This window comes from Camelina sativa, chromosome 11 (assembly GCF_030686135.1).
Source record: "Camelina sativa cultivar CO46 ecotype springtype chromosome 11, ASM3068613v1".
Lineage (NCBI taxonomy): Eukaryota > Viridiplantae > Streptophyta > Magnoliopsida > Brassicales > Brassicaceae > Camelina > Camelina sativa.
Window position 1 is genome coordinate 14,749,841 of NC_141890.1, and position 18,570 is coordinate 14,768,410.

At 35.3% G+C, this 18,570-nt stretch overlaps 4 protein-coding genes and 1 pseudogene across 5 annotated transcripts; 2 read left to right on the forward strand and 3 right to left on the reverse strand.

The window, feature by feature from the left end:
* Positions 1-212: 212 nt before the first annotated feature.
* Positions 213-5,024, forward strand: LOC104723533 (uncharacterized). Its single transcript, XM_010441912.3, has 7 exons — positions 213-889; positions 1,326-1,523; positions 2,004-2,276; positions 2,692-2,794; positions 2,946-3,064; positions 3,473-3,649; positions 4,131-5,024. The coding sequence occupies exons 1-7, from the start codon at positions 599-601 to the stop codon at positions 4,947-4,949; spliced, it is 1,980 nt and encodes a 659-aa protein (XP_010440214.1). The 5' UTR covers positions 213-598; the 3' UTR covers positions 4,950-5,024.
* Positions 5,025-5,909: 885 nt separating this feature from the next.
* Positions 5,910-7,858, reverse strand: LOC104723534 (uncharacterized; annotated as a pseudogene). The gene is made up of 8 exons (XR_015570549.1): positions 7,512-7,858; positions 7,310-7,440; positions 7,113-7,190; positions 6,974-7,018; positions 6,817-6,861; positions 6,672-6,723; positions 6,490-6,586; positions 5,910-6,255 (listed from the first exon to the last, which is right to left on the reverse strand). The product of XR_015570549.1 is annotated as an uncharacterized LOC104723534 (transcript).
* Positions 7,859-7,860: 2 nt separating this feature from the next.
* LOC104723535 (uncharacterized) lies at positions 7,861-10,145 on the reverse strand. Its single transcript, XM_010441914.2, has one exon. The coding sequence runs from the start codon at positions 10,080-10,082 to the stop codon at positions 7,944-7,946; it is 2,139 nt and encodes a 712-aa protein (XP_010440216.1). The 5' UTR covers positions 10,083-10,145; the 3' UTR covers positions 7,861-7,943.
* Positions 10,146-11,216: 1,071 nt separating this feature from the next.
* Positions 11,217-13,233, reverse strand: LOC104728015 (TNF receptor-associated factor homolog 1a-like). Its single transcript, XM_087471028.1, has 7 exons — positions 13,160-13,233; positions 12,927-13,038; positions 12,687-12,835; positions 12,480-12,612; positions 12,207-12,365; positions 11,643-12,123; positions 11,217-11,507 (listed from the first exon to the last, which is right to left on the reverse strand). Exons 1-7 carry the CDS (start codon positions 13,221-13,223, stop codon positions 11,325-11,327), a joined length of 1,281 nt encoding a protein of 426 aa, XP_087327154.1. The 5' UTR covers positions 13,224-13,233; the 3' UTR covers positions 11,217-11,324.
* A 2,205-nt stretch (positions 13,234-15,438) lies between these two features.
* Positions 15,439-16,329, forward strand: LOC147934006 (putative F-box/FBD/LRR-repeat protein At1g22000). Its single transcript, XM_087472432.1, has 3 exons — positions 15,439-15,661; positions 15,726-15,742; positions 16,033-16,329. The coding sequence occupies exons 1-3, from the start codon at positions 15,439-15,441 to the stop codon at positions 16,327-16,329; spliced, it is 537 nt and encodes a 178-aa protein (XP_087328558.1).
* The last annotated feature ends 2,241 nt before the right edge of the window (positions 16,330-18,570 follow it).

Sequence of the window (18,570 nt, forward strand, 5' to 3'; positions counted from 1 at the left end):
TTTCAAAAATGTTAAATATTGAATTGTCTGATCCCGATTGGTTATTTAAAAAATCTGAATATACAAAATAATAAAAATTAAAAAAAATGTTAATTAGTGATATATCTAATCACTATTGGTTATTTTAACTTCTAGGTAGACAGACTTAGGAACTTATAGCTTATACATTTGTTTAGTATAGATTATTATTCCTAACATTCTTCTTTCCTCTTAACTTAACCTTAAATGGTTACCTACTTATCCCTGAAATAACGAGAGTACCCCTGATTCATCTCGGTAGATGCAGACGCGTTCATGTCCTTTATCGTAGTTTTAAATCTTAAAAAAGTAAAAAAAAATTCATGAATGATTGGAATCATAACGATTTCTCAATTTCATTCTCTTCTGTCTCAATGCCCAAATCGGGTTGTGTAATTGGAGAAATCGGAGCTTCGATTCATGCATTATAAGAAATTATCTTGCACAATTTCGAAATCTGCGAAGAAATCTGCGTCCTCGTTTTCGAATTCGCTGAATCGTTGAACGGTTTTGTGATTAAGGAGGAGTGGAAATTGGATTGTTGAACGGTTTTGGTGATTAAGGAGGAGGAGGATCGGAGATGGCGGCGGGTGCAATGGTGACGGCAACAGGAGCAGTTGTGATTCTATACTTACTGAGCCGTCGGATCGTGTGGGCGAGAAACGGGGAAGATGATCCAGGAGGTGAATTGGGTAAATCAGGGAGATCCGGAAGGAGGAGGATTGTTAGGAGACCGGCTCAAGCGCCGGCGACTTGGCTTGAGACTATTTCAACTTTATCAGAGACGTTACGTTTTACGTATTCAGAGACTCTGGGCAAATGGCCTATCGCCGATCTCGCTTTTGGTATTAACTATTTGATGCGTAGACAGGTTTGAATTTTTTTCTTACTTGGATGCATAAATTAACCACCTTGATATGGTATAGATATGTTCTTGGGTTCAATTGAAAGATTTGTTTTTTATTTTATATATATTAAATGTCCTCACTGTTCTTTCACATTTTTGTGAGTCCAATATCGTTTACTTTCCTGATAATATTTGAGCTCTGTTTGAATATGTTTGGATTTTTGACTTATGTTCATTTTAGTGCCAGGATGGTTGGTGTTGGTTGATAATTCTGCATGTGGAAAAAATTAATAGACTTGTAATCTAATGACTTAGTGTGTAGTGATGCGTCACTATCTATATATTTCAACTGTAGTTTTTCTGTTGTAATGCAGAGTGTAATTAGTTTAGGTTCATTGGCCAATCTTTTGTGTAAGTTGGTGACATGGTATGTTTGCATTTTTTTTTCTTTTGTTTCCAGGGAAACTTCTCAACTGCTAGTGTTTATGCTGGAAGTAATTGTATAGAGTTAAAAGGACCACAGATTATCATGGAGTTGACAGAGCTACTGAGATTTTTGACCCTCTGTATGCTTTTCTCCAAGAAGCCATTTCCCGTGTTTCTGGAGACTGCCGGTTATACTCATGAAGATGTCCTTCTTCAGAAGCCTAAAGCAGGGGTAGGTCATACATATCAATGTGATTTTCCTTCGTGCTATATTACTCATGAGTAGCTTGTTTATACTGACTACATGCTTTCTTTTCCAGACTAGAAATTCTTTTTTTTGAAGCATTATATTTTCATACGTTTTGGATAGATTCTCTTAAGAACATATGTCTTTTTGGGAGGCTAACAAGAGTTTTTGCCTCACATCGATATTTTAATAACAGTATGTATTCCACATAATGATTGATCGTCAGTGCTGTTCCTGTACTAAAGATTGGACCCAACTTGTTTCAAATAGTTTTATCGGTTGAATTGTATATTTGATAATATCTCTATCCTGCTGGTCAAATGGAAACTAAAAGAAAAGTGGTAGCTTGATAAGAGCTCAGTGCCAAGTGTTTGTTTCATTGAATCTTTTATACCTTTGAGGTCTGTTTTGCTGTTTTCATTTATATCCGGAACCATGAACAATTCTATCTTGGGAACCCTGCAGATTCTGCAGCCTGCCTTCACGATTATACGAGATTGCAAATCAAAATGTATCCTGCTATTGATCCGTGGCACTCATAGCATTAAAGATACATTGACAGCAGCAACTGGTGCAGTGGTCCCTTTCCATCATTCAGTTTTGCATGATGGTGGGCTAAGTAACTTAGTTTTAGGTTATGCACATTGTGGAATGGTTGCTGCAGCTCGATGGATTGCTAAACTTAGTGTTCCTTGCCTCCTCAAGGCCCTTGATGAGAATCCTAGTTTCAAGGTTCAGGTAAATGCTCTGTATTTAGCCATACATTATTGATTTACAGATTACTACTACGTCTTCTGTTATAACTAATTCTTTGTCTCGTTAGACTGCTTGATTAACTACCGATAGGTGTAGATGACTTGGAAAAAAAGTATGTCATTTACTCATGTGATCATTCAGATCATATGTTTCCTTCTAACTTTCATTTGGGACAGAAGTATTCTTCCTAGTTGCATTCCCGGATCTCCTCATCTGTCACAGTAATCATATGTCAGATGAGAAAATGTACAAACATCAGAGTCTATTTAACTAATACTCAAGTTCTAATCTCAATTCATTTAAGCATCCGTGTTATAGAATGTTCTTGAGAATTTCACTGTTGAAATAGGTTCTCCTTTTCTACTGTATCGTTTCTAAGGAGCATATATTGTTTCAGATCGTAGGTCATTCTCTTGGGGGTGGGACGGCTTCACTTCTAACATATATTCTGCGGGAGCAAAAAGAGTTAGCCTCGGCTACTTGCTTCACTTTTGCACCAGGTACACCCAATTTAGGAGTAATGGTGGTATTTGCTTGTCTTTAATGTCATCTGCTCCTGTTTCTTAATTTTGAATCACCAAACTCTTTATATGCAGTTAGTTCTGATTGTTACAATGCTTTGCACTGAACTTTTTATCGAACAACTTGCAGCTGCTTGTATGACTTGGGATTTAGCAGAATCAGGCAAGCACTTCATAACTACTATTATCAATGGATCTGATCTAGTCCCAACATTCTCTGCTGCTTCAGTCGATGACCTTCGTTCTGAGGTATGTGACCTGCTTTTCCTATGTATGTGAATGCTAATAACACGGAATTAACCCTATTCCACCATTGGAATAAATGGTCCTGAAATGGTACAATATATTGCTAACCATGGTATGTCAAACCTAACATGCTTAATTAGTTACTGCCATCGAGAGATATCTATAGAGATATCATATTTCCCCTGCTAAATGATTCATAGACTTTTCAGACATCGTAGATATTTTCACTTTTTGGCACAAGTGCATCAATGGTCTTAGCACTTAATCGTGATTTCTGTGGGTTCTTCCCGGCCATGATTCTCTAGTTTGTATCCACTTTTGCAAGCGTGGTTCAAATTTTCTCGTAATGTAGTATATGGAAACTCATTTTTGACACAGATAAGATCCTTTTTTTCTTCTATTTGGTGGCAGGTAACCTCGTCCTCATGGTCAAATGACCTGCGTGATCAGGTTGAACACACTAGGGTCCTTAGTGTTGTTTATCGGTCTGCAACTGCTATAGGATCTCGTTTGCCCTCTATAGCTAGTGCAAAAGCAAAAGTGGCTGGTGCTGGGGCGATTTTGCGGCCTGTCTCAAGCGGCACTCAGGTAAAATATGTTGTAAAACAATACAATTATCATTAGCCAAAATGGTTGCAGCTTTATGAGTGAAGTGTGTATGTGGAACAACTAAGGCTTTGAATGGTTGTACGGTATGGTGTAAACCGGACAATGCATACCAATATTTTGGTATGGAAAACATTGGACTGTGGTATGGAGCAGATTAGTATGGAATTTATATTAGTATGGAGCTTTTGAGGAGCAGAATGAAAAATGCAGACCAATAGTGAATTTACAATGGTATGGAGTTGTACGCTCAAATGCATACTAGTATGGAAATTTTTAGTATGCAACAATGCATACTGGTATGCAATGGTGAATGGTAAATTAAATGCAGACTAGTCCAATTTTAGTCTGCTATGGAGCATACTGTACAACCATTCAAAGCCTAAATATATAGATTCGTGAACAAGTATTTTTTTTTTTCATGATGATGTTGATGAATGATTAATGGTGAAAAATTGTTCAGGTTATGCTAAAGCGTGCCCAAGATGTAGCGCATGCCGTTGTGCAGACCCGTTCAACTCTCTCATCATGGTCTTGCATAGGACCACGCCGTAGAGCTATTAGCTCCCAACTTAACTCTAAAGTCACAGACTTGCCGGAAGCATCCGCTCTTATACCCGAAAGAAGAAGCACTGAAGCTTTACTGGCTGAAACCGTAGTGATTGATCGTAAAAGTCACAAGAAAACAGACCATTGTTCTTCATCTAGCAACAGCGAATCGGAACGTGAAGACGCAGAAGAAGAAGAAGATGATGAAGAAGAAGAGCCATTGATTTCAATCGACCAAGTCATTGCTGAAACATCTTCAATAGAAGAAGACGTGACAGAAGGCGAGCTATGGGACGAACTGGACAAAGAGTTAACTCGACAGGAGAACGAAAGAGACAGTGAAGCCATGGAGGAAGAAGCAGCAGCAGCAAAGGAGATAACAGAGGAAGAGACTGTAATTACGGGCGTGGCAGATTCCTCCACAGGACAGAACCAGAGTCCAGTTTCAGCATCTTCAATGGACTTGTTAGAGGACCAACGGTTTTACCCGCCAGGTAAGATAATGCACATAGTGTCAGTGACTGAGACAGAGTCTGAAACAGAACGTGATGAAGTGATGGTGGTGGGGACGACGACGACGGTGGAGCGTGTAAGGTTATATGAGACGCCAAGAGAACTGTACAGAAAGATTAGGCTCTCCAGAACAATGATAAATGATCATTATATGCCAATGTATAAAAAGATGATGGAACTCTTAATTACTGAGCTCGAGTGTGATCCACACTCTTCATGAGCTTCCCCTCACCTCATCAAGTCAACTGTACATTATAAATATTTATACACAGAGTTTACATTGTTTTCCCTCAAATGTAGATAGATATTAATGGAATAATAAAATAGAAATACCCTAAAATAGCACTAAATCAAGTTTTATGGACAATTATAACACACATTTCATAAATTTTTAAAAATAGCATTACTTAACACATTAAAATATTTAAAATTAATTTATAGATTTTTTTTTTTATGTTTGGGTTCTCATTTTCACATTTAGGGTATAGTTTTGAGAGGTAGGATTTAGTATTTTGAATTTAGGATTTAATTTTAGAAGATTAATTAGTGCTATTTTTGGAATTTTATAGATGTGCTAAGTTTGGAACAAAAACTTATTTTAGTACTATTTTTGAGAATCTCCCATAATAAAATTATTGGTTGTGATTATCCTTGTTGCTCACCGTTGAACATTTTTCATACCTTTATTGTGATGATCTAACTGGTTTCACTTAAATTTGATGCATATTCACTGGTTTCATGAAGATCCATTACAGTAGTTCATAGTTTAGATCTCAGTTTTCAGTTCGATTTGATGGCAATATGGTAAATTTGCCTAAATGAAAAATAATTAAGGGACATCAAATGTTGTTCTGACTGGTTCAATTTCTTATGTTGAACCGGTTAGGTGAAGTTTCTCCAAAGTTTCCATATTAATTTGGTTTAAGCAGAGCCTCGATTGTTAGATCGAGGCTTCCAAAAATTGACGGGCAGGCCCAACCAAAGTAAGGCAAGGCCCACTCGCCTTTATAATGTTCGTCAAATTCTGTGCCGGCACGATCCGCCGTCTCTAAACGATCATTGACGGATCATCCTTCACCTCTGACAGAAACGGGTTACGTAAAATGAGATAACGCGTTTCTTTTTATAGCCCCAAAGATACACCCTTTTTCTCAAAACTTCCGATGTGGGTTTGTTGATGTTTTTTTTTTTCTTTTTAACTCGGATTTTAGGGACAACTATAACATACTTTTTTCTTCCCTTAAAATAGTTAAATTAAAGCTGTCAATATTAAAACATTAACACCTATCAGTCTATTTATTTATTTTAAAAGTTTCAAATTTGATAGAAGAACAATCATCTTTAAATCTTTGGTTTTTGATCAACCTCCATATCTAGACCTGAGAGCCTCCGGTGGTTCTTCTTCCATGATACCAGACCCTGTGCTGCTTAAATACTCTCTGATGGTTGTTTTTCGATCTCCCAAGAATGTATGATCCAGAAAGTTATTGTAAGCTTCATCTCCAAGATTCTTAGCAGCCAACACACTGCAAATACAAGAGAATCTTCAACATGTAAATTTTTTTAATCCAAATATAGAGGAATGCTATGAGATTTCTATCCAACTACCAAAGTTCAAGAACTAAGTTTTGGTTAAACAGTATTAGTCGTTGTTTGGGCCAACACATGTTTCTCTCATTTTCATTTGAAACAAGTTACGGTTGCTGGTCTGTTAAACTGATCATTTAGCTTCAAAGTTAGATAAAGTAAGGAGAGTGTACCAGTGTCTTAGATAGAGACGACAAGGTAAGATGTCGTCCCGCCATATCTTCTCGATGTTGAATCTTCCATAATGTTGAAAGTAAATCTCTTTGTCTCCTGCAGAAAACAAAAGAGGCAAATATATTCTAAAATAGCTTCAAAATTTGATACATTTAGATAGACTTGGAAGGGCCTGACCAACCTTTGCATCTAATCTGGAGAAACTCCTCATCACTGTATCGACCACAAAGTACCTGTTCATGCCTTAAAAACTCAGACTTGGCAAAGAGTAAACAAACAAAAGAAACGTCACTGAGAACAAAGATTCGTTTATAGACTAGACGAACCGCAGAATTGGCGTAAGGTTTGCCTTCCAATGTTTCAGGAACAACCTATATGTGTAAGGAAAACGTATTAGCAGTGTGAAACACAATGAGATTGAGACATATCTATCACTGAATATCTAGGAACTACTAGAAGAAGACAAAGGAACTAGTGACTCACAGCAAGAAACCGGAATTCAAGCTCCCTTCGTATAAAAGCCGGAATCTGTGTGTTTGGTGTATCAAAACCGTCAAGAAGAATACATATTACTTTGTATCAAACGAGTGAAGCAGTTGAGTTATCTTTAGGTATACTATACCTCAGAGCTTTTGATCTCAAAGACAGTAACCACAAGGCTCTCTCCTTCACATGGCTCTACACTCAAACTTGAAACCTCCTGGTTTCATTTCATCACAATCAATATCTACAACTACAATCTATGATTCATTTTTCTAGCTAGCTCCATTTTTTCAATACAGAACCAATTCTGAGAATGAGAAGAGATCGAGTGAGAACCTTAGTTACAGGATTCGCGATGCCACGCTCGAAGAAGATCGGAGCTGAGTGTGCGAAAACTCTTCTGAATCCTTGCAGTTTCGCGATTCTGAAGTTCTCCAAATCTGGGAATGTACTCCTCGCGCTTCTCTCTGTTAAAGCAACCAAATCAATGAAATGATTCAAATGAATGCACAAAACGTAAGGAAGGAAGTGTACGAACCGGAGAGAAGAGAACCGAAGCCAGTTACGGAGATCCGATGAGAGAAGCTTCTCGAAATCAGATTCATCTTCCAATTCCATCACCTGCGACAAATCGGAACTGCGGATGTCACCAGACATGGCTGCTTCAATTGATCGCCTGCGATCTTGTCGAAGCTCCGATCTTCTGGTAGAATCCAACAACGATACAGCGGTGATACGTGGAGGAGAGGCACGTGATTTGCACGTGGTCGAGGAAAACGCGTAGGAGAATGGTAACGAGGTGAGTGTGAGTGTGAGTGTGAGTGAGAGAGCAGTCATTGGAGAAGAAGACGAAGACGATAGAAGAAACGTGAAGTGGCTTTAGTGTAAATAGTAAAAATACGAATTTTTTTGATTAATTCCACTAAAAATACCAAAAGTTATCATTTTTTTTTTTGCATAGAAGCCAATCTTAAGCAGAAACAGGAGTTTTGGTGTGAGTTCTTGTGAGTTTCCATTGTTTGATCTTGGCCAATGTGTTCTCTACTTTCAAAATACGAGCTTCCATCTTCAATTCTAGCTCCTCTATTGCAAGCTTTCTTTGTTTCAATCTCTCCTCATCATCTTCTTGCTTCTCAGTTGCTGCTCCATTGGAAGGCTTTGAAGGGGTTTTGATTACTGATTCAGTCTTTTGCTCTGTTTCTTTTGTTGCTACAGTCTCATCATTAAGCTTTTGAGGAAGACCTGAAACATTTTTGTCCACTCCAAGTCTACTTCTTTTTCCTTCTGTATTCTCCATATTGGCCCACTGCTTTCTATAGTTGATCCTCTGAGCGATGGTTGCGAGCTTTCTCTGCTTCAATCTTTCAGCATCAGTAACAACATCTTCATCAGAAGGATTTGAGGAGTTCTTTTCATCATTCTTTTGCTCTGTTGCTTGTGTTGCTACAGTCTCATCTCCATAAGCAAGCTTTTGAGGAAGGCCTGAAACATTGTTGTTATCTACTTCAAGTCTACTTCTTTCTCCTTCAGTATTCTCTACATGATCACTACACTTCTTCCTAGATTTGACCCTCTGATCAATGGTCATGTTATCATCATCTTCTGTATCAGCACTCTCATCATCCTCACAAGCTCGCTTGCGTCTCTTGTTTGGCGACTGCTTGGCTTTCTGCTTCTGAAGGATTTGGCTCAATGGCAATACCTTAAGAAGTATATCAACATCACTATCATCATAATGATCAACTGTACTGCCTACATTGAAAGTTTCGGTCGATTCTTTCCGCATCTCTGAAACAGATTTTGTCCACCAGTCTCGGTATCTTGCAGTAACTGAAGCTGTGGCAAGACGAGAAGGAATGTATAGTCTTAAACCATCAAGAGATTTGTTGTAATCATCCCATGCTTCTTGTTTTGTGGAGTTTCTTCTGTGATGAGTAGCCAAAACAGGAAGATCTTGCGCCAATCCGAATTGCATCGCTACTCGGTTTGGATAGTAGTTCTCTACTAAACCAATACCAACAAGCTTAGAAACTCTCACACATCTAGCAAACGACACAAACTCATCATCATCACCATCAAGACTCTCACCAATCCTCACCCACTTAGCATCTTCAAGGTAAAACCGAGGTGGGTTCCAATTCTCCAAAGGTTCAGTATAGGGACGCCACTCAAAATTACCATCAAAAAGAATCAGTCCCTCATCCCCAAATATCTGTTTCAGACCACTCCATCGAGCAATTCTTGGTTTACCCCAAGGTATCACCTTAGCTTCTGGTCTTATAATCTTGAACCTCTCCCATACCCATACTTGGACAAGCTTAAACAGAGAATTGGGATAAACGTTTTTCGTAGAGGCTAAAGCACAGATTTGACTCAAATCATGGTATAGGTTTGCGAGAACAGCAGGAGCTAAAGCCACCCTTTCACCTCTGGCTAGACGAACAGCTATTGGGAAAACATCACTGACAACCGAACGGCCTAACTTGTCTGGAAACACAAATTTCGAAAGCCATAACACTAGAAATGCTTCATGCTCCATTTCATCATCTACAAAGCTTGAAATCCATGAATCCTGACTCATACTCTCCTCCTCTCGTTCCTCCAGTTTCTCCACTGCTTCTCTCATCTCTGAGCTTTCAAGAGGAGCGAGTACAGACGAACCCAAAACCGAAAACCCCAAAAGCACATTCACATCTTCGAGGGTTATGGTTGCTTCACCCCAAGGGAACACAAAGGTATTGGTCTCAGGACACCAGTTCTGAGCTAGGGAGAGAATCAAAGACTGGTTTTTGTGGATTTTGTAAGTGGATGCCTTGATTGCTTCAAAAATCCCAGATTTTAACCAAGTGGGTTTGTGTAAAGCAGCCATTTTTTTAGCCCAAAACTGAAACTTTTTGTTCGGCAACCTCCACCCACGAAAGGAAACACACAAAGACGAAGCCTTTAACTCAGGACAAGAAGCTGGACGAAGCATACCTTCAATGGAGGTGACACAGGGTTTCAAAAAGTGAGCTTTTTTAATCATAGGTTGACTGTTGTTCTCACTGTAAGACACCATGAGTTCTTCTCTCTCTTCCACGAGATCTTCATCAATGGATGTTGAACCCATTGGAGAAGAAGAAGATTGAAAATGGAGAATTTTGTTTTTTTTGTTAACGTTTGAACTTTAAGGGTCAAAGCATGAAGGAAGCAATGTTGCTTGGTACAGATGGAACATGTCCTTTATTTGGTAACTCAAAAATTGGGAGAAAAAAAGAAGAAGAAACTAATAAAATAATTAGAAGAAAATAATTTTGTTTTATGTTAAAATATCCCAAAAGCTTTTCATTAATTTAGTAATCACTTCAGTGATTGCAGTTTGTGACGTGTGAGTGAAGATTTTAAAGAGAATTAATAAATATGCAAACAATAAATTTAGCTTTTACTCCTCCTATATAGTAGCTAGTAGGAAGGTTGTGAAGACAAAAGTGAACCAAAACCTTGAATTTCTAACTATATGTATAGCACTAACTTACGATTTCTAAGTTTAGCGCTGATGAGTGTTTTAGTCTTAGTTCAGTTATGGTTGAACTAGAGAAACTATGGGCTCTTTGTTAGTTTTCAACTCTCATGCTTCTTCATTTATTGAAAGTTTGAAACTAATCAACAACAGAAAATACAGATTAAAATAAGCCTAAACTTTGCTTCAAGACTGACTTGTATGGTATCAATAACCTTTTTTGACCGAAGGAACCAAGTGTAATTGTGATATTTCAGCACAAGGACTCTCATCCAATGTGCGTAACCTTATATACCAAAAATGTAACGAACAACATTATAGAAAAACTCAACTATCATACATATTTAACCATATCAGCACATACTTAAAGTTAAAACTAAATCTGCTTAGATACATTAGTGGACTATCAAAGACAGTATCTATATTAGTCAATGTAAAAGAATCTAACGAGTTTACGGGGGAAAAAAAACGTAAACCACCATTGATTTAGTTTTGTTAATTAACAAAGATGTAACGAACAATATTACAGAAAAACTCAACTATCATATTAGACCATATCAACACATACTTTAAGTTAAAACTAAATCTGCTTAGAAAGTTAAAACGATACACTAGTGGACTATCAAAGACAGAATCTATATGCTAGTCAGTGTATAAGAATCTAACGAGTTAAGGAGAAAAAAAAAACATAACCACCATTTTCTTCTTAGGTTTTATCACATAATTAAAGACTAGAAAGCTTATCTTAAAATGTCTTAAAATCCAGAACATTCAACAAATAAATGAACAAAAACACTTAAAAAATAATTCTTTCATGTTTTTTTCCCAACAAAACATTTTTTTTGACTTTATTTATAATCTCTTCTTCATGAATAAGCTCTTCTTGCTTTTCCAATGCAATAGCGTCTTCGTATGCGAATTCAATTTTGTTGCAGAAATATGGTCAAGAACAAATACCTTCAAAGCCCATCTACCAAAATCAGCTAATTGCTTCTCATCGGTCTCCATATCATGCTGTGTTGCAGCACTCCTAAGCTAAAGAAATTTTTGAAAAGAAAAATAAAAATATTATCAACATGTACAAGTAATTTTTTTTTTTAAGAGTTTTAAAATCATGTACAAGTAATTTTTTCTAAATGATGTGGAGCTATATAGGAGCTGAAAACTAACCTGCACAAGGTTTGGAGAACCCATTTCAGGCAATGGCGCAAGAACAAATCTCTTTAGAAGTAACATCGGTTCTTTGACAATACACATATCGTTTTCCACGTTAGCAATTACAGCTGGAAACTTCTTGGCATCAGTTGTTCTCTCAGTCTTAGTTTCGTCTTCATCAAGAGTGCTCAAAGCGAGTTCTTTGTCATCATTTTCTCTGTCATTCTTAGTGTACTCTTCAAGACTCTTCATAGCGGACTCAACTTGGTTACTGCGGAACAATTCTTTCACAACCACTTTTACAAGTCTTTCTAAATGGCTCTTATTCTCTTCAAGAGACTTTAACCCATAAAACAAGAAATCCATCACTTTTACATCCGTAAGTTCGTTCTTGATGAAGAAGTGTTTCACAACTAGTTTTAGAATCACATCCTTATTCTCTCGAGACATCTCGAGCCTCGAATTTGGTTTCATCTTTAACCAAAAGGCACATAAGCTACACCACGAAAATTAACAAAAAAGTCATTTCCTTGTAGTCATCGATCAAACTTTTAGGGAAACAAACATGAAAAAAATTACCTCCTCCATCGCTTTCTGTCGTCAAACAACTTCACAAACTTGCTTCTTTTCTCTTCCACAAAGCTCCGGAACTTTTCCTCTACAGATTTTAAATAAACCCTAACAAGTTCCTTCCTATACCGACCTTTAATGCAAGGAAAAGGTCGGTTCACACACTCTCTACAAGTAATTAAGAAAAATTGGTTGTATGTTAAGGGTGGCATGCATGGAATAATATGTTGTTAGATACATATATCACTCAAGAGATATCATAATTTAAATCTTGGCATTTACCTAATTACTTGAACTTGAGCTTTAAATACAAGATCACCAAACTTATCTATGAACCCGTCATGTAATCTAGGTAACTCAACAAACTGTTTCCATCCCCAATCATGCTCTTTCTTCCAAAACTGGTGAAACGTATCTGCGAAGAAACGTGTTCAGTTTGTCTGCGTTATCATACTGATTCAAATAAAGTTAATAGATACAGAAAATAACCTGAAGACTTCGATTTCTTTGGATTTTTATGCTTTACAGCTACAGTAAACAGAGCTAAATGACTCCAACCTGTCTCATAGTTTGCAACACATAGAAAGAGAGAGAGATGGTTGGTAACACCACACCCTCGTGGATAAACTAACAAATACCTGTCATAGGTAAATAATAAAGAAAACAAAAAAGCTTACAAAATTTACAAAGTTTCAACCTTAATTATTATGAATATGTCATTTCACATACCAACTGTGTCCACCAATTTCAAAAGCATTGCTACGGATCTCTCGCTCATTGATTTGTGTAAATTTCTCAATCTTCCATGTAAATGTCCCATATAGTTTAGAGGGACTTGAGCCTAGGAATTATATAACAATTTTCGAGTAACTTAAATCCACTACGAAAATACTTGTATAATCAAAGAATGATAATACTAACCGGTTTGCCCAAAAGAAAAAAAAGAAAAAGAAAATACTAACCATAATCTTGAATGTTGTTAGTCAAAGTGCCCTCTCCGGAAGTTTCATTAGTGATCTCGGACATATCTCTCGCCTCCAAACTACGGAAATAAGGATTAAGTGTAGGATTTCAGATCTTACGGATGACTGCCTTATTACAATAATTTTATAAACATGGCACAGATCGAATTATGAAGCAAACATAATAAAAAACCATAAGATTATTAGACGTACGAATCTATGGACGAAATCGTAACACCAAAAATTCCCAAATCCGATAACAAGTAAACCCTAAAAGTCAATCTTTAAAATGTAGAAAAAAACACTTACACCAAGAGCAGAGCAGAAAGAAGCTTAATCGCCCCCTACTGTAATAAGATATACGAAGTAGCTAATATTGACACAATCAACAAAAAAAAAGGAAAAGAAATATTGCTAATATCACGGAGTAAAAATTCTTAGATCAGTTATAGAAGGTCTATAAAATATAAATATTCTACAATTAAGATCTACTGTAACATCCGCGAACCAAAATTGTAGATTTTGGGGATGGGTGTCGATCAACACTAGTAATTTTTGGTCCGACCAAATTGTTTTAATTGTCGAATTGGAGCGGTTTGGTTTAAGTGGAGTCTCCAAACCAAGATATTTAAGGCAGAACTCGACCTAGGTCGTGGAGGGGAGTGTTTTTGCCGTTTCTAGAGAGAAAAGAGAGAGGAGAGAGTGTTCTTGAGAGATTTGGAGATTCTAAGCTGTTTTGGTGAAATCTGTTCCTGTAGAGTGGAGATCTGGTGCTAAGAACGAAGGGGAAGCTTTCTAAGGTGTTGGATTCGTCAGTTTGGGTCAGAAACTTCCTGCAGAAGAGGTGAGTGCTTGACCATGACTGATCTAAGCCTGAGATCTCTGTTGTTTTGGCTGTTTCTTTGTGTTTGTGGTGTTTTGCTTGTGTGGGTTGGTTGTTTTCGTCCCATAGGTTCTTGAGGGTTTGGAAGAGTTTGGGACGGATTGGAAGCGGTTTGGAACGGAGGTTCGTCGTTCGGCTTCATGCAGATCGTGTCTGCGAAGGGGGTGTCGGTCGACACCAGTGACGTTTTAGCGTCGGTCGACACCGACCTAGTGTCGGTCGACACCGACCTAGTGTCGGTCGACACCAGACGTAACCGAGTCTGGTTTCTTGGTTTGATGTGTTGTTTGTGTTTCGTTTGTTTGAATTTAATAATAGAATCTCAGTTGCTTATGTATATAGCCCAGTAGATGAGAGGATTGCCTCACTGAGTGTTTATTAAATACTCATGCATCTCAATTTGTGTTTGCGGTGCAGGTAAAAGCAAAGTGTGTACGTGGAATCAAGGCGATAAGGAGGAGAATGATCTAGGGTCTCGTTTGTGTGATGTTGGTTATGTATGGTTATGTTGTTGGAATCTTGGTTAGAGTCATAGTTAGGTTGTTGGATAGAATGGCTAGGAATGTTATTGTAATAATGATATATATTGGTTTGGTATTATTAGTATGTTTCCGTTGTGCATGATGTTTGTTGCTGGTTTAATAATGAGTTGTGGTTTGGGTTGATTTAGTTAAGTAGTATGAGATGCTTAATTATATTTTGTATTTATTATATTTTGCTTAATTATATTAATTATGGTTTTAAAAACGGATTGTTTTTTTTTTGGTAATTAAAAAAAAAAAACGGGTTGTTTCATCTACAATTTTTTTCTCGAGAAACAAATCTTCCAATTCGATTGATGAACAAATTAGTCAACGAAATATGAAAATGAAATTGAAGATTGAAGAAGTAGTGAAATATATACAAATAATGATTTTGAGAATATTTCTGTTAAAATTTGATTCATAACAAAAATAAAAACTGTTAAAAAACCGTGACTGTTACTTTCCTTAATTATACTTTTTCATAGATATAAATTATTCTAAAAATGCAACATGTAGCATCATAATGAAAATGATAATTAAATTTTATTAATAAAATGTTTTTAGAAAAAATAAAAAAAGAATATCCATAATTAATTAAAGAGATGAATAGATAAATAATCTCAAAATAAAAAATTATATTTAACTCATATACTTCAATTGGTAATCCATTGAAGAACAAAAAAGAATAGATGATGGCTTATGATGGTCGTTAATGCAAAAAATAATGAAAACTCGATCTTAAAAACATAGAAATAAATAATATTATTAATTAAGCAAAATACATTTGTGATAAGTTCCCTTTTAAAAAATAATGAAAATAATATTTTGTTGTAAATTTACCCTCAATTTGGTAAAATGCATATCAAACTTAGATGCAATTACATGTGAAACGAAATTTTGAAGACAACGTGAATATTTTCAATTTGAAAGTATCTTCGTTAGAGATATTAGTGTCTGAGTATGATACGAATGATGGTAGAGGAGATATTAGAGGGTCTTTGGTTATAGATTGTCCTGCTCTAAAGACAATCGTCGTCTATGATAATACGGGAGACTATTGCACTATTGAAAATACACATCGCGTTGAGAAAGCAAGTATAATAGTTATGTCTCCCCGGTGACAAGTTTATGCTCTGTTCTCTCATGTTTTTCGATTTAGTTTTGAACATAGCAACGGTACGTATTGATTTCTCTTAATATAACTTTTGTTTAGTGGTCATATTTCAAACGACCACTTATGTAGTGACTATATATATTCATGGCAGGTTAAGTATTGTACAACAACCAAATGGTTTTGACTGGTTGGAAACACTTATAGTTTTACTTCAAAATTCTCCAAAACTAAAACTGCTTCTTATCGACCTGGTTCATACTCTTTCCCTTAATTATTTCAATCAAGCGCATACAATTTTCGGTGAACTAAAATTTAAGTAGATGTTTTAATCTTTCTCTTGTATCTTAACTAGAGCACCGGTGAAATTGAGAATTTGCCATTTTCTTGGACCCGTACGTGTTCAGTTCCTAAATGCATGTTAACTCATCTCGAAATCTTTGAATGGAGAGAATATGGAGGAGGAGACAAAGAGAAGGAACTTGTGAGATACATCCTTGATAATTCTAGGTGTTTAAAAAGAGTTTCGATCTCCGTGAAATCAACATGTGATCTTGAAAATAAAAAGATGGTGGACGAGTTAAAATCTTTGCCGATGATTTCAAAAACTTCTGATCAGCTTCATGAGAATCTAATAATCGATCCTGAATGATGATTATATAGAACGGATTAATTAATTGATTTTTTTCGTGAAATGAGCTAACAAAATTCATAATTACATTCAGGCGAAGTCTATCTCCATTACATACTCAAGTTGAAGCGTTCCTTTGGGCGATGCGCTGCATGATCGGCCATGACTTCAGAGAGGTGATTTTTTATACTGACTGCTCAGACTTGGTGAAGATAGTGTCTTCTCCTTCCGACTGGCCAGCGTTCTCGGCGTACCTTGACGACATCAAGACTGATAGGGAGGAATTCTCTTCCTTTTCTTTATCTTTAATTCCTAGAAATGTTAATTTAAAGGCGGATTCTTTGGCACGCCAAGCGTGTACATCTCAGCACCAAGTATTGTTTGTAAACGATTTTCCTACCAATTAGCTCGTTTGAGCTGATCTGTTGTTGACAAAAAAAAAATCATAATTAAATTCAAAAGTTCAAAAACATAACAAGTTTTATTTTTCTTAAGTTCTCCGTTAAATGTTTCGAGTGAATTATAGATTAATTATAGGGGTTTCGTGCAAAACCAGAAAATAAATAATTGTTTCATTTTAGAAGACAAAGCATAACTATTCGTTAGAAGAAAAAATTTGATAGAGATGTAAATCTAAAATATGGAAATAATTTTCCACTATTAATATCATAGATATTTAGAAATTTTTTGTTAAGATTTAAAATTATATTTTTTTTTCTATCATCTTTGTTAATTTTATTGAATCATCATATAATACATAAAATGAAATAATCTCTAGATTTGTTTTCCATCATTTATCGTGATTCGAGTTTTGAAAAACGGTCATGTATTACTCAAGCAATAAAAAAGGTTATGTGTTCAACTTTCCAATGTGATTAAAATTTCAGACAATAGTTCAGTAACAAACATCCAAATTTAAAAAGGTTGTATGTGATGTAATTTGGATCTTTAGTCAAACCATTTATTTATATCAAATATAAGAAATTTAAAATTCTAAACATTTACATCATAGAAAGTTTAAAATATCACTAGACATGGTTATATGGTGGACAGATTTGGACCAATATTAATCTATATATACATTTTTGAAAAGTATATTTTGGGTTCTACCTTTTAAGTTTAACTTATTTAAAAACATATTTACAAAATTGATCCCTACAAATTTTGCATAAAATAACATTAAGTTAAATATAGAAAATCAAAATCGATCACACTAATTGAATATTCCTAATCGATCACAATAACTAAATAAAATCAAGTAAGTTCCTAAATTAGCTCTTCCAATAACTAAAATATTCCTAAACTTAATTATTCCTAAAATATCTTTAGGAAATCAGTTTATGTTTTCCTTTTTAACTTAAAATATTTAAATGTTTTAATGAAAAAGATAATAATAATCAGAATCGTAATAACTAAATATTTCTATAATATCTCTACAAAATCCTAAAATACTGCAAATAAAAACTAACTAAAACACACATGACTATTTAATTAGATATTTCCTTATGTAAATATTAAATATTTTGAAATATTTCATCAAATCTTTTTGATTGCTCACCAATATTTACTCAATTTGATATCACACTAACACTATAAATAACTTATGAACGTCAATCTACCAAATAACCTCATTTGTACTTTGTTATTAGTTTTTTTTTTTTCAATTCATCTATGCTAGAAAATAGTAGATTTCTTCACAATTTGCATCACTAATACACACTTCATATTGTTTTTTTTGCAGCTCAATTGTAATCATGGCAATAAGAGTGGGATTGGTGTCAAAAGGTATGTGCTTTTTCACAATGGTCAAATTGGGTTTTAGATCTAAAATTTATTAAAATTTTGCTAATGTCCACCTGATTATTATGCTACAGATTTCTTTACCAGCTAAACCAAAAAGACTATCATTTTGGTCATGAACATCATGGTGATAATAAATTTTAAGTATTTTTCTTACATGAACATCATCTTTTTTGTCTATATCAAAACTTCTTATTTTTTATTTTATGAGATATAGAATACATCACCATATTTTTGTCCATCATATGAGTTTTTTTAAGGATAATGAGCATAAATATTTTGTTTTCTAAAAAATCTTATTCATTTTCATAGATTTTTCTTTTGTTTTAAAGACTTGGTTTTAGGAAAAATAAATTTGGTTTTTTAATATAAGATAAAAAAATATATTTCATCAAATCAAAGGTTATTTCTTCCAGAATTTTTAAGTCTATAACGATTTTCTTTTATAGAGTATGAGTAACA